Source organism: Echeneis naucrates, chromosome 9 (genome assembly GCF_900963305.1).
Source record: "Echeneis naucrates chromosome 9, fEcheNa1.1, whole genome shotgun sequence".
In the NCBI taxonomy this organism is placed as follows: domain Eukaryota; kingdom Metazoa; phylum Chordata; class Actinopteri; order Carangiformes; family Echeneidae; genus Echeneis; species Echeneis naucrates.
This window is the reverse complement of record NC_042519.1, coordinates 18,003,476-18,028,814: the sequence shown is the minus strand read 5'-3', so window position 1 is coordinate 18,028,814 and position 25,339 is coordinate 18,003,476. Positions and strand designations below refer to the sequence as shown.

At 39.1% G+C, this 25,339-nt stretch overlaps 6 protein-coding genes and 1 long non-coding RNA gene across 9 annotated transcripts; 3 read left to right on the top strand and 4 right to left on the bottom strand.

Moving 5' to 3' along the window:
* The first annotated feature begins 312 nt into the window (after positions 1-312).
* Positions 313-1,209, top strand: LOC115048473 (uncharacterized). The gene has a single exon (XM_029509938.1). It carries the CDS (start codon positions 313-315, stop codon positions 1,207-1,209), a length of 897 nt encoding a protein of 298 aa, XP_029365798.1.
* A 1,644-nt stretch (positions 1,210-2,853) lies between these two features.
* On the top strand, positions 2,854-3,894 carry LOC115048472 (sphingosine 1-phosphate receptor 3-like). The gene is made up of 2 exons (XM_029509937.1): positions 2,854-3,737; positions 3,816-3,894. Exons 1-2 carry the CDS (start codon positions 2,854-2,856, stop codon positions 3,862-3,864), a joined length of 933 nt encoding a protein of 310 aa, XP_029365797.1. The 3' UTR covers positions 3,865-3,894.
* A 659-nt stretch (positions 3,895-4,553) lies between these two features.
* LOC115049253 (protease-associated domain-containing protein 1) lies at positions 4,554-6,913 on the bottom strand. Its single transcript, XM_029511319.1, has 5 exons — positions 6,712-6,913; positions 6,265-6,365; positions 6,065-6,174; positions 5,620-5,787; positions 4,554-5,531 (listed from the first exon to the last, which is right to left on the bottom strand). Exons 1-5 carry the CDS (start codon positions 6,785-6,787, stop codon positions 5,411-5,413), a joined length of 576 nt encoding a protein of 191 aa, XP_029367179.1. The 5' UTR covers positions 6,788-6,913; the 3' UTR covers positions 4,554-5,410.
* Positions 6,914-7,570: 657 nt separating this feature from the next.
* Positions 7,571-11,106, bottom strand: il12b2 (interleukin 12B 2). Its single transcript, XM_029509936.1, is given in 8 exon segments — positions 7,571-7,699; positions 9,103-9,213; positions 9,325-9,476; positions 9,561-9,748; positions 9,884-9,986; positions 10,369-10,626; positions 10,758-10,839; positions 11,092-11,106. Coding segments are annotated over 8 exon segments (1,038 nt in total).
* A 1,471-nt stretch (positions 11,107-12,577) lies between these two features.
* LOC115048610 (transcription factor BTF3-like) lies at positions 12,578-18,120 on the bottom strand. 3 transcript variants are annotated; one of them, XM_029510224.1, is made up of 6 exons: positions 15,219-15,289; positions 14,373-14,441; positions 14,165-14,278; positions 13,379-13,580; positions 13,233-13,289; positions 12,578-12,956 (listed from the first exon to the last, which is right to left on the bottom strand). In XM_029510224.1, exons 2-6 carry the CDS (start codon positions 14,439-14,441, stop codon positions 12,910-12,912), a joined length of 489 nt encoding a protein of 162 aa, XP_029366084.1. In that variant the 5' UTR covers positions 15,219-15,289; the 3' UTR covers positions 12,578-12,909. The 3 variants fall into 3 exon arrangements, with proteins under 3 accessions (XP_029366084.1, XP_029366083.1, XP_029366085.1); XM_029510223.1 differs by lacking the exons at positions 14,165-14,278; positions 14,373-14,441; positions 15,219-15,289 and adding exons at positions 17,805-17,918; positions 18,013-18,120; XM_029510225.1 differs by lacking the exon at positions 15,219-15,289 and having other exon boundaries at positions 14,373-14,453.
* Positions 16,940-17,765, bottom strand: LOC115048611 (uncharacterized). Its single transcript, XR_003841084.1, has 3 exons — positions 17,741-17,765; positions 17,595-17,651; positions 16,940-17,318 (listed from the first exon to the last, which is right to left on the bottom strand). It is a non-coding gene; the product is annotated as an uncharacterized LOC115048611 (long non-coding RNA).
* Positions 18,121-19,359: 1,239 nt separating the features above from the next.
* utp15 (UTP15 small subunit processome component) lies at positions 19,360-24,988 on the top strand. The gene is made up of 12 exons (XM_029510921.1): positions 19,360-19,523; positions 19,961-20,077; positions 20,207-20,299; positions 20,417-20,601; positions 21,118-21,296; positions 21,459-21,584; positions 21,725-21,860; positions 22,001-22,085; positions 23,366-23,521; positions 23,667-23,768; positions 23,999-24,132; positions 24,299-24,988. The coding sequence occupies exons 2-12, from the start codon at positions 19,988-19,990 to the stop codon at positions 24,588-24,590; spliced, it is 1,578 nt and encodes a 525-aa protein (XP_029366781.1). The 5' UTR covers positions 19,360-19,523; positions 19,961-19,987; the 3' UTR covers positions 24,591-24,988.
* The last annotated feature ends 351 nt before the right edge of the window (positions 24,989-25,339 follow it).

Below are 25,339 nucleotides of genomic sequence, written 5' to 3'. Positions count from 1 at the left end.
TATATTAATACTATTTTTTGCTAGCATTATAATTGCTTTTTTTACAACTAAGCCGTCAAGGTTACTCTGTTTTATATTATTATAACTATTTATGTGTTATTATTATTACTCAGTTATTTATTTGTCTGTCTTTTAACATTACCACTGATATAAAAACTGTCAAATTCTTATTTTTATTTATTTATTCATTCATTGTGATGTGGCTGTTAAATGCGTGAGGAAAGTGACGTTGTGTCCGCTGGGGAAAGGGCACAATGTGTCTTATCTGCGAGCTATTTAAGGAGAACAAAGTCAGGATGCATTTTTGAAACAATGCTCCTCTCCAACATCACAGACTCTGAAACAGGAAGATTGCGCCTCTCTGTAAATTTCGACAGTCCTTTGGACTATTTCATCTTTATTTTCCAAATCGTGTTCGCCACAGCCACCGTCCTGGTGGCTGGACCTGTAGTCATCGCCATCCTGTCCACCAGGTCTCTGCGCGTCCAGAACAGGTTTATTTTCATGCTGAACACCAGCATCTGTGACACGCTGGTCGGCTTCTCTGTCTACTATCTCGGTCTGTTCGACGTTCAGGAGGGATACCCGTCTAGAAATGGGACTTATAACATGTTACCTTCCCTGCTCGGAGTAAACATCATGACGTTTTTATTTGCACAGTTTGACCGGTACTTTGCTGTGTGCCATCCGTTCATCTACGCGCGTTTTCTAACCCGGCGAGTGGTTATTTCTGCAAATGTCTACTGTTGGTTTCATGTCTACTCTCAGTCGATCGTTTCCAATTTTGTGCCGCTTTCCAGAGCCATACAGCTGTATGTTTTCACGATAATCATCTTACAGGTGATGGTGTTCACCAAAGTGGTGATGACCATCAAACTGTATGTTGTTGCCAGATTTCAGGTAGAAAGGGATCCTCCCAGCGCAGAGAGGGAAAGCAACAAGGAGTCTTTAAGAATAATCATTTTTGTTGTCATAAGCTTCTTGATATTGTGGTGCCCCTCATTTGTTAATATCGTACTCAGGCTGGTTGTAGGAAGAGGGGTGGTGTTTAAAAACGAGGCCACCAATGCCTTCGCCATCATGGCCAGATTCAACGCCGTGTGCACGCCGACCGTGTACCTGTGGGGGAGTCCGGCTCTGAGGGAGGCCCTGGTCCGGACAGTGTGGGGCAGACTGTGCACAAAGCATCTGAGATGTAAAAAGAAGTAAGAGGTTAAATGTGTGTATCATATGTGCAGCTTTCCGTTTCTTCTCTCTCAGAACTGACTCCTGTCCTGTCAGGAGAGATGGCAAAGAAAGGCCAAAGAAGAGTCACTGATGAAGGCTCAGAGGCAAGACTGTATGAAAATAATGAAAGAGAAGACGATTCAGATTTTAAATATGATTCAAAACTGTGTTTTTTTGTTTTTGTTTTTTTTTTTATCTCAGAGCTCGGAGTTCTGCTGGCTGTTCTTGACATTGAGCTGTATGGCCGTCTGGTCTGGTTTAGATTTTTGAGTTTTATTTTGGCCTCATAGCTGTTAACATTCACAAAGATTATTTTTTTTCTACCATCAAGAAAAAAAAACCATTTAGTTTTTTTTTTCTGTGCTAAAGTCTGACATTGAAATATCACAGAAGAAGGCGTTGTATTTTTGTAACTTTGGTTAAATATTGTGTTTTTTTGCACCGTTTTTACAGTTTGACAGCCAGAGAAAATTTGGGTGGGCTAAAAAAGACAAATAAAATAATCAACCTGCTAAACTTTTTTTTTTTATGGAGGTTGCTTCAATAAAATCGAGCCGTTCCTCTTTATACTTGGTCAGTCTGTGTAAGGTGTTATTATTATAATAATTAATGTTCTTGGATTTTAATGGAACAGACAATCAAATTCATTATTTTAACTTGGTGACTGAATTAGTGTATGAGAAATTAACGTCATTATCTGTAGTATTACAAAGCCTTTTCACCTTATCTGTAGTCCAAAGACAATATTGAATTTAACAGATTTAAGGGAGCAGACTCGAAAAATGTGGATTGTAAATGACCGCGGAAAGCTTCATTTCTTTAAAACATTGAGGGGTTGTGAGTAAGAGATGCTGTAGGCCACTGAATGCCTGTTTATAAGACAGTGATCTGACCTCATGAATCAGGACAAGAGATGTATCTACCTGATGGAGTTTTTAAGTTACAAATTTGAACCAGTTCATAGAATAAATTGAGATTTAAAACAAGCAATATTCCACCAAAATGGACTTAAGACCAACAAATATAACGATCGGCTTAAAACCTGTTTTAACCGAGTACTGATCTGACAAATGAAAATTACTAATAAACGTTTTTGTTGTAATTTTGCTTTAGAAAAAAAATATATACACCTTTGCTGGGCAATCGAAGCCAGGATCAACAAAGGGGGAAATTCCATGTTGGACAACTTTGTATGTTTGATCCCGTTCAAATAATCAGCGCCCCCTGGTGGCGCATCTGGATCTGATACAAGTCCAACGAGTGATAAAAAAGGTGATATCTGTAACATCACAGACAATGCAGGTATGAGCAGTATTGGGAAAGTCGCATTACAGGTTAAATATCCTATTAAAATGTAACAATCAATATAGGAGCGCAAACAATTTTAATCATAAACATTTTGATTAGTAATTATATTAGTAATTGCGCTCCTATATTGAAAAATGCGCAAAGATTTTTTTTAAATGAACGTTTTCCGTCCTCTTTATGAGAGGAAATAATGAAACACACATATTTCATTTTCCAAAGACTTCATCCTGAGGTTGCTTTCAATGAATCTCCAGAGGTCAGGGCTGTATGACTTCATGGATATAAAAAAATTGGCGCTGGACTGTTTGCGCATAAACAATGCTCCTCTCCAACATCACACCGTCTGTGACAGGAGGAGTGCCTCTCTCGGTGGACTTCGACAGTCCTTTGGACTATTTCATCTTTATTTTCCAAATCGTGTTCGCCACAGCCACCGTCCTGGTGGCTGGACCTGTAGTCATCGCCATCCTGTCCACCAGGTCTCTGCGCGTCCAGAACAGGTTTATTTTCATGCTGAACACCAGCATCTGTGACACGCTGGTCGGCTTCTCTGTCTACTATCTCGGTCTGTTCGACGTTCAGGAGGGATACCCGTCTAGAAATGGGACTTATAACGTGCTGCCCTCACTTCTGGGGGTCAACATAATGACTTTTCTGTTTGCACAGTTTGACCGGTACTTTGCTGTGTGCCATCCGTTCATCTACAGCCGCTTCATAAGCAGACAGGTGGTGATCGGGTTCAACATCTACTGCTGGCTTTACAACTTCGCCCACTTGCTGGCCAGGAATGTGTTGCCCGTATCCAAAGCCGTACAGCTCTATCTGTTCAGCATAATCCTCTTTCAGATCATCGTCTTCACCAAAGTGGCCATGACTGTTAAACTGTATGTTGTCGCCAGATTCCAGGTAGAGAAAGATCCTCCCGGCGCGGAGAAAGAGAACAAGAAGGAGTCGTTGAGAACGATCATTTTTGTGGTCACAATCTTCCTGCTGTTGTGGGGCCCCTCCTTCGTTAATATTATCCTCAGATTTGCTTTCGGAATTGGACTGACATTCAGAAACGAGGCCACCAATCTTTTTGCCATCATGGCTCGTTTTAACGCCCTGTGCACTCCGACGGTGTACCTGTGGAGCAGTCCGGCTCTGAGGGAGGCCACCAGGAGGACTATATGGGCCAGACTGTTTCCAGGATGCAGGACCAGGTAACACAGCGGGGTGGGGGGGGTTGTATCTACTGTATTTACTGCTTACCTTACCTGTCTATATCCCCCTTTCTTCAGAGTGGAGCCCTGTACTGAGAAGGCAGATACTAAGAAGACAACGAAATAAGGAGCACCTGAACACCCGACCCAATCCGTCTCTCTCAATCATTTTAATTTTTATCTTAACTGTGTTTTCTGAAATGTTACAATGACTTGTCCTCACAATTAGTTCCAGCTACAGTGTCCTGATAAGCAGCTGTTCCGGTAAAATATTAAACTATATTGGTGTGCAGTAATCTGAGATGTAATGTTATACATGAGTTCATATCTACACTGATCAAAAAGAAATCTAGCTCTGAAAACAAATGGCCAATAAAGTGAACGTTTTCATTAATAGAATAATTTGGCTCTCTGTCGATTGAGATGGTACATTTCTATCCAAGTGATAGAGATCAATTTGTAATTTTGGATAGAAATGTGCCACACAAGTTTGTGTGTGTATGTCATCTTAAATGATTCTGAACAGCAGCGTTGATGCTAGTATGTGGTTCTGACCCAAAGTGGTAGATTTTAAACAGCAGTGTGTTGAGGACACAGCTCAGATTTTGGCATTTGTGGTCACTTTTTCTTCCAGTTGTGCGATTATATAAATAATGGCTTTAGAGTTTTCCGTTTTCGGGCTGAGACTTTTACATACCATCTAAACTTTAGTTATAATTTGTGCATGAAGTCAACCATTGTATTTTGTACTAGGAGAACAACACTTAGCAGGAGAGATAAATGTACCAGGATTTATTGTGTTTATTAATTGGCCGAGAAGATACCTACAGTCTCAATTTTCCCAGTAAAAAAACAATAAAATAAATAAAATGTTGCAGGTACAGGACCTGCAAATCCAACATCTTTTCAGGAAGGTCACTTATGCAACCTCTTGCTTTTTATAATCTTTACTTTGTACTCAGTATGGTCAATCCTTTCACTAGATATATTTATTTATTTATTGGAGATGTCAATAAATATTTTAAGGTAATAAAGACCTACTGGTTATACAACTACAGTAATTTGTGTGATTGGGGGTCTAGCACAGGCAGAAAAACTGGTGTAAAGACTGCAGTTTTGAAGATGTATACCTAAGAAAGGCAATACATTTTATCTTTTTAAATGTCATTGAATTTTATTTGCCATTTGAAAAAGAATTTTTAATTTCTGATCATTATGCTATAGCTCCTGTTGATGAACAAAAATGTATTTACATTATTAGTGTAAGACAAAACTCCAAGTAAACTGTGGTGAGATATGGTATATACAATCATAGGCAGTTCTTTTGTTTCCTTTCTATAATAGCCCACACAACCACATATTGTTAGACAAGTCAACAGAAATGGGGCCTTTCAATCTGGAGATGTCACTTTAATGCAAATTGGATTCTGCAGTCTAACTAGTAACTAGTGAGCAACAGTTCCTCTGAACATATGTTCTTGGAAACAGCTTTATTTGAATACACTTAAGAAACTTATAGATTAATTTTATTGCTTCACCACTTGTGTATATATAGTTAAATACCATCACAGACTTTCCGGCGAGACTAGAGTTACTCACTGTTTGATGCAATATGCACTGATGTAAGAATGCTTATTGAGTGAGGAAGTGGATGATATGAGTTTGTGTCCCTTCTACCACAGTGTCCATGGTGGTTGCCTGAGTGGGAATGAAGCCAAAGAGGAAACATTGACAGGTATAGAAATGACAGCCCACGGAAGTGACTGTCTCTGGAGAGACCGCCTAATCATCATCCTGGAATGCACAGGAAAAAGAAACAAACTATAAAAATTCCAAAGTGTGTGTTGTGTTTTAACATCTTGTTTGTGTGTATCCGTCTTACCCATCACGTCCCAGTAGAAACAGAGCAGGTATGTTTGGTTTGGTCGTGGTCCCGTCAGTGATCATATCAAGGTATTGACTGTCATTGTCCACTGCATTATCAGCAATCAGGACAGCTTTACCTCCTGCTTCCTCCGCATGCCTTGCCTTCTGTACAAAGGAACAGCCTCTGGAGAAAAACAAAGAAGTGTAAGAAGGCCATTTTTAAATGTGCCAGGAAAACCAATATGTAGCAATGATTTCATGCCACGTAATTATATATACTCTTGACACATTTGTGTTGAGTGTGTTGCATTTACTAAAAGCGTGCAGTTTAACACTTTAACAATGGTGTCCCCATCCATAGGCGTGGCATCATTTCATCTGTATGTCAAATTGACAACTACACCCTGTAAATGACATCTGAATTATATGTCAACACTAATATTTCTTAGAAAGCTGCGTACCCCCTTTCCACCAGGACGACTTGTCCCTGAATGATTTCTCTGTCTGTCAGGTCTGAGCAGCCATCTAATGGGGCGGCCGGCACCAGGAAAATCTCATCATATGACGATGTCTGGCAGTCAAGGTGACAGAAAAAAAATGTGATTAGACTCCATGAGTCATTTTGGGGAAGGAATTAATTCAAATGAGGAAATGTACTCACAAAATCTCCCCCAAAGTCTCTGGCAGGCGCTGCACTGAAGATGTACCCAATGTCCTCTGGACTAATGACCCGGAAATACAACAGTTCGTTGGTCCCAAGACCTGGTGCCCCCCAATCAACAAACATATATGTATGAATGAATTAATGAATGAATGAATAATAAAACGACTAGCTTAGCCCACAGATGTGAATAAACATCAGCTCCTTATTAGCTGACAGCATTAGCAAGCTTTTGTAGGATGGACATTTTCCTGCAAAAGGACACAGTAAGTTTTAACGCGCGCGCGCGCGTGTGTGTGTGTGTGTGTGTGTGTGTGTGTGTGTGTGTGTGTGTGTGTGTGTGCCAACATGCAGGTTTATGAACCACAGCTAAATGATAACGGAAGCTAACAGCCGACCATCAGTTCAATTAGCCGCCTGCTAGCATCCGAAACTCGCCCGTCTCACCTGAGATGGGACAGAAGCGCATGAAAAAACTCCACAGGTACAAAACCACAGCTGCCATCGGGGGAACCGTTGCCATGTTCAAGACATGTGGCACAGACGAGCCTTCAGTGCGGGTTTGTATTTGGCAGCGACATTTAGCCCGTGAGCAGCGTTTGTTTCTGCTACGCCGGTGAGACACAGACGGTCAGGTCGGCAGCCATGGCCCTGCTTCTCATCCCGCGCATGCGCGTACAATAGACTGTAATACGCACCGAGTGGAGCTCCGTGTGTGTGCGCGCGCGTGCGTGTGCGTGCCCCTACTTTTTACATCACATCCTGACTGGTAATACCCCCCCAGTGTGTGCTAAGGATTTATTCACATCATTCATTGAAAAGCTGATTGTTCCGAGAGCATTTACAGTATGAAAATGTGATACATCTAGTCCATTTGTGGCATTTGTTTCCAAATCCAAACACACAGGCAATCTTGCTGGGTACCTCTGGTGAAACAAAACAAAACAAAACAAAACAAAACACAACAGCTGCACAGCCTACAGGGGACCCAGTCCCAAAATGTGTTAAACCATTCAGGGCCACATCCATTAAATTATCATTATATTAAAAGACCATTCACTCTGATTTGCCTAAAAGAATACATTTTTGAAAACTCAATTTGTGAAGTTGAGGAAAAGGCTATGTTTTGTTTTGTCTACTTATGAAAGAAAAGCAATATGAAAAACATTTTAAAAGAAAATTGGAAATGACTTTAGTAATATTTCATATTTGCAGCACAGTTTTTGCAATAGACTGGAATTTATTTGTGTATCCTAAAACTATACAGCCAGTTTTACTCATCCAGTTTTTAAATGTTTGGATCCTTTTAACGTGTTTGTTCCTTTGTTTTATTTCATCTCTTTTTACAGCCATCCAGACACCCAGATGGCAACTCTGGACAGCAGTACTTTGCTCTGTTTCTGCAACAGCACATCTTCTTTTCATCTCTGATCACCTGCAATGAGTCATTGAGAGATAAGGGTCAGAAATTGTAAACTTCATGCTAAATATTAATTCAATCAAGAATAACTCCAATTAAAATACCTACCCACTCTCTTTCAGTAACATAACTTTCACACTGAAGCACATTATTTCTCCGTTCAAAATTAAGCTAAATATGATGTCTGAGGTTAGGCTGTCAATTAGCTGTCAGGACACATCGCAAGGTTTGCGTGAGTCTTCGCGCTAATGCTTTATTTCTAACAAATCTGGGTGGTAAAGCAGGTACAACAGTTTTAAACAGAGCCTTGTTCTGTTTTCACTGTTTACTGTATAGTTTGTACCTTAAATAGTCTTTATTGTTCTCACAAATAACGATAACACTTAATGATTTGAATTATAGTGTAACTGGAAGCTACCGAGAAAGGGTTTCTCATAATGTTCAAATAAGGAATTTTATTTTTGGAATATACCTTTTGCTCAATAATTACAAGCTCAAAACCGTCTAATATGAATACCTAGCATTCTGAAATGAAGCATAAGGATGAGCAATAACTTCAAACTCACACAATAAAAAATAGTAAATAACACTACTGTGTAATTTTGTTTCTGTTCTTCTGTTTATTTCGGCTTGTCCTTTTCAAGGTAATTCTTCAGTTGAAGCACTACTAATTTTTCAGAAAACTGAGACAATGCCACGTGGTGTGAATTACATTGACGGGGACTTCTATTTGTCATGTGGACATGTACACATTCAACCACTTGAACCACTTGAAAAGAGAACATATTTGAGGAAGGACTAAGGATACTCTTTAACAGCCATTTGTTTCACACAGGAACACTACCTCACTTCAACGGAAATAACAGACAGGAAACATAGTTTGTGAAATTCGATTGAAAGTACTCTGGACTCCTACGCTTGAGTGTAATCTGTGGATATTCTCAAGGGTGAAATCTGACTAATTTTATAGTGAAAATAATTAAAAATAATAATTTTAAATGTAATTTTACAATAAAATAAAATTGATCCTGCTTAAATTTATTATTATTATTTTATTATTTTGGATATAGATACAATTCACAATACAATACAGTTTGTGTTGTTAACTGGGAAATAACAGTATATATGTCTATATAACATATATAGACAAATAGTTAGCAATAAATATACTTTTGTAATAAATAATAATAAATAATAAAGTGTTTTGATGCGTGTACTTATTTTCATATCATAAATATAGAACTCTCAACTTGTTATTGAGCTTCGGGAGAGTTTTGTGTTATCTCTCTCGGAGATAGCCAGAAAACACACAGTGAGAAATGGCATAAGAAAGAGCATGGAAGGAAATTAGAGACAGTTACGAACAAAGAAGGCATGAGAACACACTATGCCTAGTTCAAATAATATCAGTAAGTTACATTTTTCCAAGGAGTCCATTGGCTCCAGCTTGAGAGAACCAGTGGGTCTCTGGAGCGAACCCTCAACTTGCTGATCTTCTTCGGTATCAGAGCAGATACAGAGCGTTCCAACTAAAATCAGAGAGGGCACACAATAAATCAATAGGAAAACAAACAGCAATGGAGAGAACGACAGACATAACATGATCACCAGACATTGTTTGATTGATTGCTTGGATGTACCTGGCCATTATTTTTCATTTCGTATTCAATCTCGTGCTCCAGAGTGAAGAAACTGTGAGGACTGGACCAGCTGGACGGCGGATCAATAGACACATTCAGTTGATGTTCCCCCACCTTCTGACACCTGACAATCTGTGGAGTGTCTGGTTTAACTTGCCAGAGGAAAGTAAAAGGTTAGTCAAAAGTTCGTACTCGTTCGCTGAATATCTTTTTAATAGCTGTTTAAATCATCTTACTGATGTCTCTGAGGTAAAATCTCTTGGTTCTCCTGAGGATGGTTTCACTGTTGATGGCCTCAATGGTGACGACAAGCATGGTGGTTTCCTCAGCATAGGAGGATAGGGAATGGGACAGCTCAAAGGGGATCACGCCATTGGCCTGTTCACTGCCGATGACCCACTGACATGACTTCCTCCTTTCACTGCTACAGAGACGACAATCCAAACAAACATGAAGTAAAATATATTGCTTGAGTAGGCATCATTTGTTCTGCTTTCTTTCTCCTATTTGCAACAGCTTGGCTATTTCTGCTTTAAATTCTTTTGTGTCTTTTATTTACCAGTCATTGCCCAGTCCAAGGCGCACTGCTGTGTATTTTTTGCTAATCCAGTTACAGTTGAAGGTACAATCATAAGACTTTGCCCAACATGTGATGAGAGAATCTATGAAGACAAAAGCAAAGTGGATAAGTGTTTTTTTTTTTTCACATAAAACCTTAAAGACTTTCTCACACCAAAAACATTAGCTGAACAAATCACTAAATGTAAGACATTTATACAGCTCATACATATACAGTTTTTTTAAGACAACTTCTGCTTTTGTACATTTGTCATGAATGTAAAATATATACACTGTGTTTGATTTCAATTTCCTCCTTTAAAAAATATCCCATTGAGACTTTCGTGGAAGGAGTTTCGATCCTTAAATTGGCTTTGTCAGTGCTGACTTTGGATAATATGGCTGTGTGTTCCTTTATTTTAAAGAGTTTCATTGTGTACAGTGTCTGGAAAGTTGATTAAATGAAAAATGAAACCAGAATCTTACCCAAGTCCCTTTCCTCCTCAGCCTCCAGCAGCAGATAGGTTGATGACAACAACTTTTCTCCACTCCAGCAGCTATATTCTCCAAGCATGGGATGCTCTACATCTAACACATTCAGATTTGGGCCATCCTGCTGATAGTTTTCCATGTATTGATCTTTTTCAATGACGTCACCAGATAACTTCCAAGTGACATCTACGTCGACGTCTGCTTTGCAGGTGAGTGTGACTGGCTTTAGGTCATTCATTTTTGCCACAACAACTACAAAAATGCACACACAGAGATATACAGATATACAAAACACATATATTAACATGGTTAACAAAGTTTAAAGCCACCGATTATATGAAAAAGTTGATAGTAAAAACATTTGTGAACCATAAATCACGTACAGTTTTCTGGAAAGTGGTTGAGTTCATATGCCCCTACAAGGCTGAGGAGCAGAATCCCAAGTTTCCACAGAGTCAAAGTTTTCTGAGGGATTGTGTTATAAGAAGAGGAGAAGATTTTCAGTTCAGTTAGTTGGGTTGAAACCTAAGATGCTTTTAAAAGAAAAATATTTGATCATGCAAAATAGATAATAGCAAAATAATCTACAATTGTCTACCAAAAACAATCAGATGTCAGTTCATCTAACCAAGTAATAATGTGTATAACAATAAAAAAAAGCAGCTCTGTCCAGCAGCCTGCGCCTCATCTATGCTCCTCCTTGTATTTAGCTCTTACCATTTTGATGGGCATGCACCGAAGTGATGTGCTATAAAATCAAGAGCAGAAGTTCAGCCGTTGTAGTTTGGATGACTGAATGCTCTGATGACCACTGAGCTTCATTTTTATATCTTTGCATACTGCATACATCATCGTCACCGTTATCATTACTTTTGATAGGTGTTGATAAAAAAAAAATAGTGTGTGTCGGGGGACAGCACTGCTGGTTTATTTCCTGTTAAGTATTTTGAATATCAAATATATAAACAAATTAAATTTAAATGTCAATGTAGTGGTCTGAGAGTCGGCGATAAGGAGTGGGTGTTGAGTGGGTGGTTACCCTCAGCCTGGAAACTAAAGACTACAGTACCTGAAATACGCTTTATCTGATTAGCACACACATATACATGTAGACACGCACATGCCCATGCACGCCAGCACACACACACACATTTTGTCTTCTATCTTTATGAATATCATTTAGTTTTGAGGTATAATAGAAATGATTCATAGAATAGTAATTTCAATGATTAGTAATCTCTCTACTCTAGTAATTAGTAGTTTACAATTTAATATTCTTTTCGCATTTTTTCACATTGAACAAACAGTTTGAAGGTTTTAGGTTAGGCTTTGGGAAATTGTGAGGGGCAATCTACTAGTGTTGTGATGACCACATGATTGATCCATTAATCGAAAAACAAGTCTGTAGGATATTTCTAATATTTCTCTGAGTCTAATACAAAACGTCTACAACCAACAAAAACAAACTTCTAATGGTAAACACATGGGGGGGCAAAAACATGGGACTTCCCCTGACAAATTAGTCATGGGGGAACCCAATTTGCTTTGGCCAAAGGTCAGCTACGACAGATTAAATAAAGAAAGTTCTTTTCATTTTTCTCATGCGTATGCAAATCCTCAGATAGTGTCAAGTGGTAAACTGGGTGATTTATGACCATAGTAAACAAGGCCTTTCAATTCATGAGCTGAGAGGCTAAAAATATTTTGTCTTTTCAGACTTTGATAGAAAGTCCAACATTTGGTGTATTGGACTTGGTAATGATTCACCCTGTTAATTTCGCAATTTCAAGCTGTAATGCCATTACCATGCTACAATTCAGCAAAATCAGTAACGTCAAAGAACAGAAATAGCTGGTTTAGAGTTTCATTTCCTAAGTAGTATCATCCATTTATCTCCTTGTAAGGGAACTCAGTTGTGTTGTAAATATAGCCATCTTGTACCGAGCTGTCACCCCTTGATAGCATTCTCTGCATGTGAAGATGTGAAGATAAACTATCCCATCACCCAATGTGCCATACAGGTGCATGTGTTGTTGATGCTGCAGTGGTCTGAATTTGATAAGAAATGACCATACCATATCAATTATACAGGTTGACCACTGAACTCCTCCACAAATTTGAATATAACAACACCAACAATGCAGTAATTAAACATAGTTACGTGAAAGGCTGTGGAGAACTGGTGAAGAATAAAAAACAATGATAAGTTTAAACGTAATCTTTATTACATGATTAATTCCAACAATACATATTTGATATGTGGGAATCATGATGCAAGAGAGCCAGTGTGAAAAAGAAAAAGGTCTGCACATTCCACTGAAATAGTATCACTTGTACCGAAGAGTGAGGCTAATCAAACAAAAAGGATGATAACAAGTGTAATAAAAGGTGGGTTTTACTTGTTTTAGCCAAAAGGTTACAATTAAAAAGCTATTATTTGTAACTAAACAGCATTAACGGATGAAAATTTTGAAAATGCCACTGTATCAATGTATGGAGATCCAAGTGGAGCGTTAAAATATTTGCTGGTGTTTGTTAGTTTGCTTCATTCTTTGAAGCTTCATCAAAGTTTTCCACAAGATCTGAAAATGGAAAAGAAGTGGAAGAGGATAGAAATCAGAACAAGACATTGTCAGAAAGTGTCCAAATAAGCATTAAAAACAAAAGATAACCACCTTTTGGTAAGCTCTGTTGACATAGATTGTCTTATATGATTACACAGGCAGATATATTCAGACTTAATAGATGCGATAAGGTTGAACATTTTTCATTGTGATTAAACATACACGTAAGCACTTTGGTCAGTTGATTATACATAATGGAATTCAATTTTAAATGGGGCTCTGCTAATCGCTTACCTGGGACCTCATCATCCTCCTCTTCAGCAGCAACCATGGGAGCTTTGTTTTCTCCAACTATTTATGCAAACAAACAGAAAATTGATGATAGAATGCACACAAAACTACTACGGTATGTGAACAGATCGCTAAAGCTTTGTAGGTACCTGGTTTGGGCAGGGTCTCTGCTAATCTTCTGAGGCTGGTAAGACTGTCAGCTCCAAGTTGGTTAAGGATTCCTGGGAGCATCTCTGTAAGCTGCTTGTTCTCAGCGTGCCCTGTGATCGTAAAGGTGTTTGCAGCCAGGGAGGCCTGAACCTTTGGGTTATTGAAGTGGATCACTGTCCCCTGGTTTGTGAACATATTCACCTTTTGCGGGAGAATGAGTTGAAGGGAACAAAGAGGAAAATAGAGGAATTTTAAGGGTGATACAACAGCTGGCGAGAGGCAGTCTCTGCTGAACATCATTTTCAACAACTGACAGATCAAACACACTCACTTCAAAATCTATTTTAGGTATTTTTTTTTTCTTCTCTATTACGATTGAATATATAATGACGGGTCTTCAAACAATGGAGTGACATTATGCATACACACAAAAAATGCATTTTTGCCAGTTTGGGGAAATTCAACAATAAAAACTTTTAAGTTTTTGGCAAAGAAATTCCCTTTATTTGCATTTTCAATTCTTATTATAAACAATTTGTGATAAATGATTGTTTATATCAAAATGATGAAAAACATCAAAGCATATAGAACTATTTGGCAAAATCTTAAAATAATTATCGATTAGCAACTTCTATCAACATAATATCCAACAAGAGGCTTCATTTCATGGCAAAATCTTATAGTACACATATTATCTTATTATTAAGGGGGGGCCTAATGTTGGCGTATCAGTGTCAGAGAGAAGATGTGTCTGCCTACTTTTTTTTTTTTTTGACTTGCTTTACCTCCTCAATGCCAGAGATGTTGTTAACTCCCAGTTTCTTGAGGGAGAACTGCAGCTTCTTGTCATCAGCTGTAGCTGTTCTGTGCACCACCTTCTTCTTTCTGCGGGCTGACCCCTGAGGAGCACAATGAGCTACAATGTAGGAGTGCATAGTGCCAGTGCAAGGCTCCACAGAGATTTGGAGTTGTTGACCATGTGCTCCCACTCACCTTGCCGCCTATGCGGACCTGCGCCTGCAATTTGGCGAGCTTCTCCTGGTTCATTATCGACTCCTTCATCTGAGACACCATGTAATGAAATTTTAGATTTTAGCTCTGAATCTATCTCACCGGACAGGTGGAAAACATAACAACACTCCAATGGTTATTTCAATTATGTACTGACAGCACTGATGTGACGGAAATTCGGTCATTGGATATTTGAAGATACAGAGAAACTACTTTGATAAGCTGGTAATCAGAGATAGATATGTGAAGTCTGTTCCTGAGTTCATCGGAAAACGAAGGCTTTAGTGTTTACGATCATGTGCCAAAGCTAAAACCCCCACCCCGAATTTCCCGTCCTTCTGTTCATATGAACAAAGTTTCGGCTGCTAGGAACCCCAAAATAGCTGCACTTTCTTTGTCCCGACTCGTGTTCTGCATGAATCAGACAGAGGTGCGAAGCTAAACTTAGTGGCTAACTTGGGCTGGCAACCCTCCTCCTAGCGCGGAGCCATGAGTTTGACAATGACCTCACCAGGTTGATTCATCTAATTTTCCCAACCGAAGGTTTACGCCACTAAAGTGAAAAACACACACACACGTATATATATATATATATATATAAACAACCCGAAGTCTCAACAATTATGACACCGAACTGCCGGCTAGTTAGCAAAGCATGCTAAACAGCTAACTCGGGCCTGTTCAAACTGATGCTGGCGTTGAAGTATGTTCGATGCTCTCCTCGCACTTTAACACATTAAGTAGCTTGGTGAGCTGTTCGTCCTTCGTGGACTTTCAGATATAGGAGTGTGAGACAGCTGAAGAAAAGCCACAGAAACGTAAACTGACCTGGGAGTGTGTAAACACGCGGGTCACACCGCCGACAGAAGCTCAGAAAAGGAGGGACGACCGGAAGTGACGTTATCAGATCGATAACGTGCCGATGTGATCGGTTTCGAAAAGTTCATGCTGATAGTCGATTTTCGATCCGAAAAACAAAGTACATAAAAAATAAATACCCAAAACAAAAACATTTGTTTAGTTGATTAAAAAATGTAAACAAAAACTTGAAGAGTATGAGAAGTCCTTGATGTTTACAAATAAAGGAAAGCTTGACGGAGAGAAACCAACATTGTAAGGGCAGCCGATAGACATGGTGTCAGAAGTGTTTATGTTTATGGCTGGACAGTAAGAACTGATTGAATACACACAAAGATCATCTGGAAAGGAAATGTAAAAAAGTAAGAAACTTTCTTAGAGGTGTGGGTGGATCTGACTGGGGTGCAGATTAACAACCATAAATAGGTATTTATAGGGTCTTAGATGGTTGTGTAGTTTACATATCAAATATATAAACAAATAAAATGTTAATGTCAATGTAGTGGTCTGAGAGTCGGCGATAAGGAGTGGGTGTTGAGTGTGTGGTTACCCCTCAGCCTGGAAACTAAAGACTACAGTACCTGACATACGCTTTATCTGATTAGCACACACATATACATGTAGACACGCACATGCCCATGCACGCCAGCACACACACACACATTTTGTCTTCTATCTTTATGAATATCATTTAGTTTTGAGGTATAATAGAAATGATTCATAGAATAGTAATTTCAATGATTAGTAATCTCTCTACTCTAGTAATTAGTAGTTTACAATTTCATATTCTTTTCACATTTTTTCACATTGAACAAACAGTTTGAAGGTTTTAGGTTAGGCTTTGGGAAATTGTGAGGGGCAATCTACTAGTGTTGTGCTGACTACATGATTGATCCATTAATCGAAAAACAAGTCTGTAGGATATTTCTAATATTTCTCTTAACCAACAAAAACAAACTTCTAATGGTAAACACATGGGGGGGCAAAAACATGGGACTTCCCCTGACAAATTAGTCATGGGGGAACCCAATTTGTTTTGGCCAAAGGTCAGCTACGACAGATTAAATAAAGAAAGTTCTTTTCATTTTTCTCATGCGTACGCAAATCCTCAGATAGTGTCAAGTGGTAAACTGGGTGATTTATGACCATAGTAAACAAGGCCTTTCAATTCATGAGCTGAGAGGCTAAAAATATTTTGTCTTCTCAGACTTTGATAGAAAGTCCAACATTTGGTGTATTGGACTTGGTAATGATTCAACCTGTTAATTTCGCAATTTCAAGCTGTAATGCCATTACCATGCTACAATTCAGCAAAATCAGTAACGTCAAAGAACAGAAATAGCTGGTTTAGAGTTTCATTTCCTAAGTAGTATCATCCATTTATCTCCTTGTAAGGGAACTCAGTTGTGTTGTAAATATAGCCATCTTGTACCGAGCTGTCACCCCTTGATAGCATTCTCTGCATGTGAAGATGTGAAGATAAACTATCCCATCACCCAATGTGCCATACAGGTGCATGTGTTGTTGATGCTGCAGTGGTCTGAATTTGATAAGAAATGACCATACCATATCAATTATACAGGTTGACCACTGAACTCCTCCACAAATTTGAATATAACAACACCAACAATGCAGTAATTAAACAGTTACGTGAAAGGCTGTGGAGAACTGGTGAAGAATAAAAACAATGATAAGTTTAAACGTAATCTTTATTACATGATTAATTCCAACAATACATATTTGATATGTGGGAATCATGATGCAAGAGAGCCAGTGTGAAAAAGAAAAAGGTCTGCACATTCCACTGAAATAGTATCATTTGTACCGAAGAGTGACGCTAATCAAACAAAAAGGATGATAACAAGTGTAATAAAAGGTGGGTTTTACTTGTTTTAGCCAAAAGGTTACAATTAAAAAGCTATTATTTGTAACTAAACAGCATTAACGGATGAAAATTTTGAAAATGCCACTGTATCAATGTATGGAGATCCAAGTGGAGCGTTAAAATATTTGCTGGTGTTTGTTGGTTTGCTTCATTCTTTGAAGCTTCATCAAAGTTTTCCACAAGATCTGAAAATGGAAAAGAAGTGGAAGAGGATAGAAATCAGAACAAGACATTGTCAGAAAGTGTCCAAATAAGCATTAAAAACAAAAGATAACCACTTTTTGGTAAGCTCTGTTGACATAGATTGTCTTATATGATTACACAGGCAGATATATTCAGACTTAATAGATGCGATAAGGTTGAACATTTTTCATTGTGATTAAACATACACGTAAGCACTTTGGTCAGTTGATTATACATAATGGAATTCAATTTTAAATGGGGCTCTGCTAATCGCTTACCTGGGACCTCATCATCCTCCTCTTCAGCAGCAACCATGGGAGCTTTGTTTTCTCCAACTATTTATTCAAACAAACAGAAAATTGATGATAGAATGCACACAAAACTACTACGGTATGTGAACAGATCGCTAAAGCTTTGTAGGTACCTGGTTTGGGCAGGGAGATGGAAGATGTGTCTGCCTACTTTTTTTTTTTTTTGACTTGCTTTACCTCCTCAATGCCAGAGATGTTGTTAACTCCCAGTTTCTTGAGGGAGAACTGCAGCTTCTTGTCATCAGCTGTAGCTGTTCTGTGCACCACCTTCTTCTTTCTGCGGGCTGACCCCTGAGGAGCACAATGAGCTACAATGTAGGAGTGCATAGTGCCAGTGCAAGGCTCCACAGAGATTTGGAGTTGTTGACCATGTGCTCCCACTCACCTTGCCGCCTATGCGGACCTGCGCCTGCAATTTGGCGAGCTTCTCCTGGTTCATTATCGACTCCTTCATCTGAGACACCATGTAATGAAATTTTAGATTTTAGCTCTGAATCTATCTCACCGGACAGGTGGAAAACATAACAACACTCCAATGGTTATTTCGATTATGTACTGACAGCACTGATGTGACGGAAATTCGGTCATTGGATATTTGAAGATACAGAGAAACTACTTTGATAAGCTGGTAATCAGAGATAGATATGTGAAGTCTGTTCCTGAGTTCATTGGAAAACGAAGGCTTTAGTGTTTGTGATCATGTGCCAAAGCTAAAACCCCCACCCCGAATTTCCCATCCTTCTGTTCATATGAACAAAGTTTCGGCTGCTAGGAACCCCAAAATAGCTGCACTTTTTTTGTCCCGACTCATTATAGAACAGCAGCTAAGTCTCTATTACAGAAACTGGATAGGTTACAATATTGAGCTTTACGTGTTTGCATAGGAGCAATGAAGTTTACCCCTGTAAATGCTTTACTTATAGCAACAGAGGAGATAACGCTGGAAATAATATGAGAAAAATTATCACTTGCTTACTAGGTCATTCTTAAAAGTATCAGGGAAGAAAATGCTGCTGGGAATATGCTAAGTTTCAGAGGTGAGGATTTGGATGGTGCATTAATAAAAGAACTAATTTATATAATCTGGACTCAGCTGTGTTCACACAGCTCACTCCAGTGAATAGTGTTCCCCCAACGCTTTATCCCGAGGTCAAAACTGATATAAGCGTCCTAGAAATTAACAGAGAGAGAAGACTGGATGAAGTTGGGGTGAAAACAAATGTACCTGTGCAGTAATTATTTTAGCTACCTCAAAATGTTTTCATAATAAATTCATATTTCCAAGAATGGAAGAGGCCTGTGCGAAATTCAGAAATCAGTGATAACAAAGAACTATAACGAAAGAAAGAATAGAGGAAATCACCATTATGAGACTCAGAGTAGGTCACACAGGACTAAATGACACAACGTATATATTTGGGAAAAGGAACAATGATACTTGTGAGAGAAGAAAAGAAAGAAAATGTTGAAGATATATTATTGCATTGTGCCAAGTATACTTCAGAGCAGGAGCTGTTTCAGGAGTCAGTGAGAGTGGAGCCGGGTGGGGGTGATGGTCAGAGGGAGAAGCAGAGGGGATAAGAGCTGTCAGTAAGGTGCTCTGTGTTTTCCTCGATAGCACAGGGTTGACAGTCGACGGTATACACTCCTGTACTGTAGGCGGCGGTATGCACCAAACAGATGTTTGTAATCCGCCGATGAATGTCAAAGAAGAAGAAGAACGGAATTGCTTGCGTTACAAACATGGCGTCCTCCTGTGATCGGAGAGGCAACGTGTTTGCTTGTTAAAATGAGAAACTTTGGGTTCAATCCGGCAACCAACAGCGGCACTGTCTAATTTCAACGCAGCCTACTAAAAATAATAAATTCACACTTTTGGACGTTTTCCGTTTTAAGGTGAGGGGCTTCACAACTGGGTTTGGTGGGAAATGCTAGTTGGCTAAAGCGCAGCGTGCTAACGAAGTTGTGCTGCTGTGAGCACGTTGGGTCAAGTATTTGTCGAATATACCGCTTCTGTTTGCAAACCAGTAATATTGCATGTTATTTAAGCTGTTAGAAAACAATCTGCTTTAAACTTGCTTTATTTTACTAAGCTTTTTATACCACACTAAAAAGTTAAGGAACCGGTGCCTTTATTGGATGAATTTGTTAGCTTAGCCTGCAGCCTAGTTTGGTGGGTTGTCATGATGTTAGGACAAAAAATTGAGCTAAAGTTTCTGAAGCTGATACTCTGCGTTGGTCTTAATTAATCAAGCATTTACATTGTCACTATTTTAACGTCCTTTTGTGGAAAGCTTGAAGTGTTTTTTGTTTGTTTGTTTGTGTCTTCACAGACTTTGTGCTTAGAGACCAGCCTTGAAATGGCTTCATATAAACCCACAAAAATCACGGTCTATCCCAAACTTGGTGAGAAAGTGACCCAAGACACAGTGTACTGGAAAAACTACAAGGTGAGTTTCGAGTACCGTATGCCGCTTTACATGTATCTTTCGGGGAAGATGTAATGAATTACATGTGATGTTAGACTTTTGTTTGTACTTTTGTCCCTATTTGTGTTAAGGTTTTGTTTCTTCTCACAGGCTCCTATACAGATAAAAGAATTTGGAGCAGTGACAAACATAAACTTTTCCCCTGTGGCGCCACATAATTTTGCTGTGACAGCATTCACAAGAGTATGTTGGCTTTGGTCATATCAATTCTGATTGTGTTTTTTCATGGTTCAATGTAAAAGTAAAGTAGGCAATATTTATTTGCGATTTCCTGTCATTCTGAAACCAATTTCTCTACAGATCCACATTTATGGGCCATTCTCTCACGAGCCTGTGAAGTCATTTACACGGTTTAAGGACACTGCATATTGTGGGAGGTTCAGGTCAGATGGTCAACTGCTTGTGGCAGGATGTGAGGACTCTGTAGTCCGGCTGTTTGATGTCAACGGCAAAGTGGCACTCAGGATGTACAAAGGGCACACAAAGTAGGTGTACCATACTTCACTCACTGACTTGTGCTTAGCTTGAAAGGTGGAAAGAGTGACTTTTGTTTGGTGCTCAATTTTGAACTAATGAGGTATTGCAGAATGCCATAAGGACTCGGGGCAGATCAATAAATCTTGTAATACTTGCCCTGGATTGACGAAAACAATGTATTGCTTGTTGCACTTAAAAATGAACTTTGCTGCATTGCAGTTTGTTTTTTTTTAATTGAATGGTAGAATCAGTCCTAAAGACTATCAAAGGTTTGCGTATGTTTGTATCAGCATGCACATTTTTGTTTGTATGGTATTCAGACAATTCAGCCACCTCTAAGATGTATTGATCTACTTTTGTACTGTAAAGAAATTGTTGAATGATGATATCTTGAGTGATCCATCGTCTGAATTTCATGATGAGCTCAAGACTTCTGACAACCTGCAAACTGTCTGACTAGATTAAAATGGTCATGCCATGAAAGAACTAATATAAATTTTGTCTTATATTTTATTTTTGCTTAGGGCTGTACATGTAACTGACTTCACCTCAGACAGTTACCAGATCCTCACGGGATCAGATGATTACAGCTGCCGACTTTGGGACATCCCAAATGCCACAGAGCTCAACGCCTACCAAGAACACACAGATTACATCCGCTGTGGTGTCACAAGCAAACTCAACACAAATCTCTTCATTACTGGTAAAATGGAAACTGCAGCCCCCCCACCCCTATTTTAGCAGCACCTCTTTTCCAGTGAATGCAACAGGACTTCTACCTTTTCACAATTTGTGTCCAAAAAGGAGCATAGCGCATATGTTTTAATTGTTTTTGTGACACCAATGTTTAATGTGTTTATTCAAGGGTCATATGACCACACACTTAAAGTGTTTGATGGCAGAGTGGATAAGAGTGTGATGACCTTGGATCATGGCCAGCCAGTGGAGAGTCTGCTTCTCTATCCTTCTGAGGGGCTTCTTGTCTCTGCAGGTAACATTCAGTCAGCATGTCCAGAAGCTGTACCAATTTGTTCTCAAACCGTTGACAAAATACAGCACAATATTTACTGAAGTTTATCAGAGGCATGAGGGGGGGAAAAAATTCTCTAAATTCTCTCTTATCTTATTTAGGGGGGCGCTTTGTTAAAGTGTGGGATCTGCTAAAAAAAGGCCAGCCTCTTGTGTCCTTGAAGAACCATCATAAAACTGTCACCTGCTTGTGTCTCAGCAGCAACGGAGAGAGATTGCTGTCAGGTTCTCTGGACAGGTATAGGACACTACTGTCAAATGTTTACTGTGGTAAAGAAAGAGGAAGTCAGTCGTCATTGTATAACAACAGTTCCATGATCATCTCTTTGTAATTTTGTATTTAAATCTGATCTAACACACAGCTTGTTTGTGTTTCAGGCATGTGAAGGTCTACAACACAACCAGTTATAAAGTGGTCCACAACTTTGACTATGCTGCTTCCATCCTGAGTCTAGCTTTGGCTGTAAGAAATTATAATCAACCTTCATAATTTTATGTTATTAGTTTTCATTTTTCAAGTTGAATTGAACATAAATGCATTTTAATAAATATAGCTTAATATAGCATAGTTGTAGACAAGTTGGTGATAGTCACCCAAGATGGCCCACTCTTGATTTGTGTGTGTATAAACTGGGTGTGGGGGAATAATCAGTTATTGGATGCATTGCCATTCTCTCCTGAAAGAGGAGAAGCAACGTGTTTGCTTGTTAAAATGAGAAACTTTGGGTTCAATCCGGCAACCAACAACGGCACTGTCTAATTTCAGCGCAGCCTACTAAAAATAATAAATTCACACTTTTGGACGTTTTCCATTTTAAGGTGAGGGGCTTCACAACTGGGTTTGGTGGGAAATGCTAGTTGGCTAAAGCGCAGCGTGCTAACGAAGTTGTGCTGCTCTGAGCACGTTGGGTCAAGTATTTGTCAAATACACCGCGTCTGTTTGCAAACCAGTAATATTGCATGTTAATTAAGCTGTTAGACAACAATCTGCTTTTATTAAGCTTTTTATACCACACTAAAAAGCATAAACTAGGTGTGAGGGAATAATCAGTCCTTGGATGCATTGCCATTCTCTCCTGAAAGATTATTTTTCAATACAGAAAAATCAATAATCTGAAATTTAAAACTCAATTCTCACCTATAAAATGTAATTGGATTCTGAAACGTCATCATAGACATAAAGCCTGGGCTAAACACGAGCAACCGTGATGAATACAATTCAACGGAGATGGAGATGCATCAATAATAGGTTTATAATCGAATTGGAGCCCTGAGAGTTATATTGAACTGTAAACAAACTAGAAATTCCCACCCTTAGTAAAAATATTTTCAAACAAAAGACCTTTTGAATTCAGAGACCTGGAAATTTGCTACAATTTGAAGGTACCTCTGAGAGGAAGCTGCTCTGAGGCTGGAAAGTGAGTTTCCAGAAGACAACATGCAACCTCAGATGGTGAACTGACAAAGCATTTTTGTGGTTTTTGCCATGAAATGGGAAATCCAAAAGCACCCACAGGCCAGTCACCACTGCTAAATGCTAACCAAAAAAATTACTAAAATCAAAAGTTATTTATCTGTGAGCAGTTCTTGTTTTTTTTTTTTTTTTGATAGTACAGCTAATTCTTACACCAATTCACCATGTTGTTACATAAATCATAGCCGGTGGAGGTGCTGGGCATGTTAGACACTCAGAAAATTTATTTAAAAAAAGTTTCTTAATCTATTAGTATGTTTTCTCCTCAGCCGAATGATGAGTCCATTGTGGTCGGTATGACCAACGGTATCCTGAATTTGAAACACAGAAAAAACGCTGAAGAGTCAAAGGAAATCTCTGGCCAACAGAGGCGACGACCATCATATCGAGTTTTTGTAAAGGGCAAGAACTACTTCCCTAAACAGGTATGGCTACCTGTGGCAGTTTGAACATGATTGATGAACATTGCTTATTCCTTAATGTCTGCATGCTGATGTATTAATTAAGGCTTATGGGACTTTTTAGTCTCTAGCCCTCATTCATTTATTTTTTCCTATTTACTTTTTCCAGGATGATTATCTTGTCAGTAAGCCAGTGAAACAGCATTTGGCCAAATATGACAAGCAGCTGAAGAAATTTAATGTATCTAAGGCTTTAGATACAGCTCTGGAGGTATTCATTTTATTTATTTAAAACGCAAGTGAAAACGTTCAATCAGTTGGTCTCATTCTGTTGTACTTTATTTTATTTTTTTTTCATTTTGCTGTACAAAGTGATATTGACATGCTACTGTGCTGTGACCTTGTCATTCCTAAGTTGAGTTGCTAGCCTGGATGTTGAAATTTGGAATACTGAACAATTTATATGTTGGTGGATTAATGGATATTTGATTTCATCTATAGGCATGGACCAGACTGAAAAAACCAGAAATCACTGTTGCTGTCATAAAGGAGCTGGATCGAAGAGGAACACTGAAGAATGCTCTGGCGGGGAGGGACGAACAAGGGCTGTCTCGGCTGCTCTACTTTCTTATAGGGTATGATCCAGATAAAGCTTACTTCGACTTCGCTTGATTGTGTACTGACTTATGGATAAATGGGGCTGCAACATTTCTTCAGGACTGTGATTTTTTTTTTTTTTTTGCAATTATAAGTCACTTTGTGTGGAATTTCACTTCCTTTTTTTTCCACATTCTTCTGCAGAAACTTGTTCGATCCCAGGTTTGCGCCTGTCCTTGTCACAGCAGCTGAGATGATACTGGACATTTATCAATCAGTCATTGGGCAGTCGTCTGTTGTGGACCGACAGCTTCTACGTCTGCAGGAGATGTTGGAGAGAGAAATTGACTATCAGCAAGAACTCTTGGAGGTGCTGGGCATGTTGGACACGGTGTTTGCCTCCTCCCTTCCTAGGAAGGAAGTGCCATGCTCTGCCATCAGCAAGTCTAATGGGCTGACTCAAGGAGAAGGAAGACTGCAGCTACAGGCCACCTGAGGCTGGTACAGGGAAAAACTTCTTTAGACTGGGTTAGAGTACAATGCTGAAACCTCTTAACCTAAACACAAATTTGGCAATGTGTCAAGCCACAAGTCATCACAGAACATTTTGGCATAGGTTTTAAGAGACTGACAAACCCACGGTCATACTCTCTTGGCCGACCCAACAGCCAACAAAGAGAATATGCATTTACTGTATGTGAGGTCTCTGTGTGGATGTCAAGCAAAATGTTGCTTTTATTGGAAGTCTTGTAATTACACTTTAAATTGTGAGCGCGTGTGCGTGTGTGGTCGGGTGTTTGTAAGATTTGACTGTGAATGTCTGCTTTGTATTTTCTTAATATTTGGCATTGGCAAATGTTTTATAAGCAGATTAAAATAAATCTTTAATATTGACATGGATGGATCATAATTGTCTTCAAAACACTCCTTTTAAAAAATCAATTGCAATCAATTATAACGGGTAAGTATTAAGTACATCTATCAGTGGCTCCATGAAATCACATTGCTAAGATGTTTTCATTAATGATTAGATAATCCTTTATTAGCTCCAGTGTGTGTGTCAGTCACTAATCATCAGATGTGTGTGACCTGACGGGATCGTCTGTGGCCTCCATCTTCCCTCTCCTTCCACTCGAGGTCGCTGTAAGCTCAAAGAAACAGTTAACTTTCGCCTGTGAGGAGAAATCAGCCTTTTGAGCAGACAGCAGACGGACAGACGGCCCCCTCCGAGGACAGAGGTGGGGG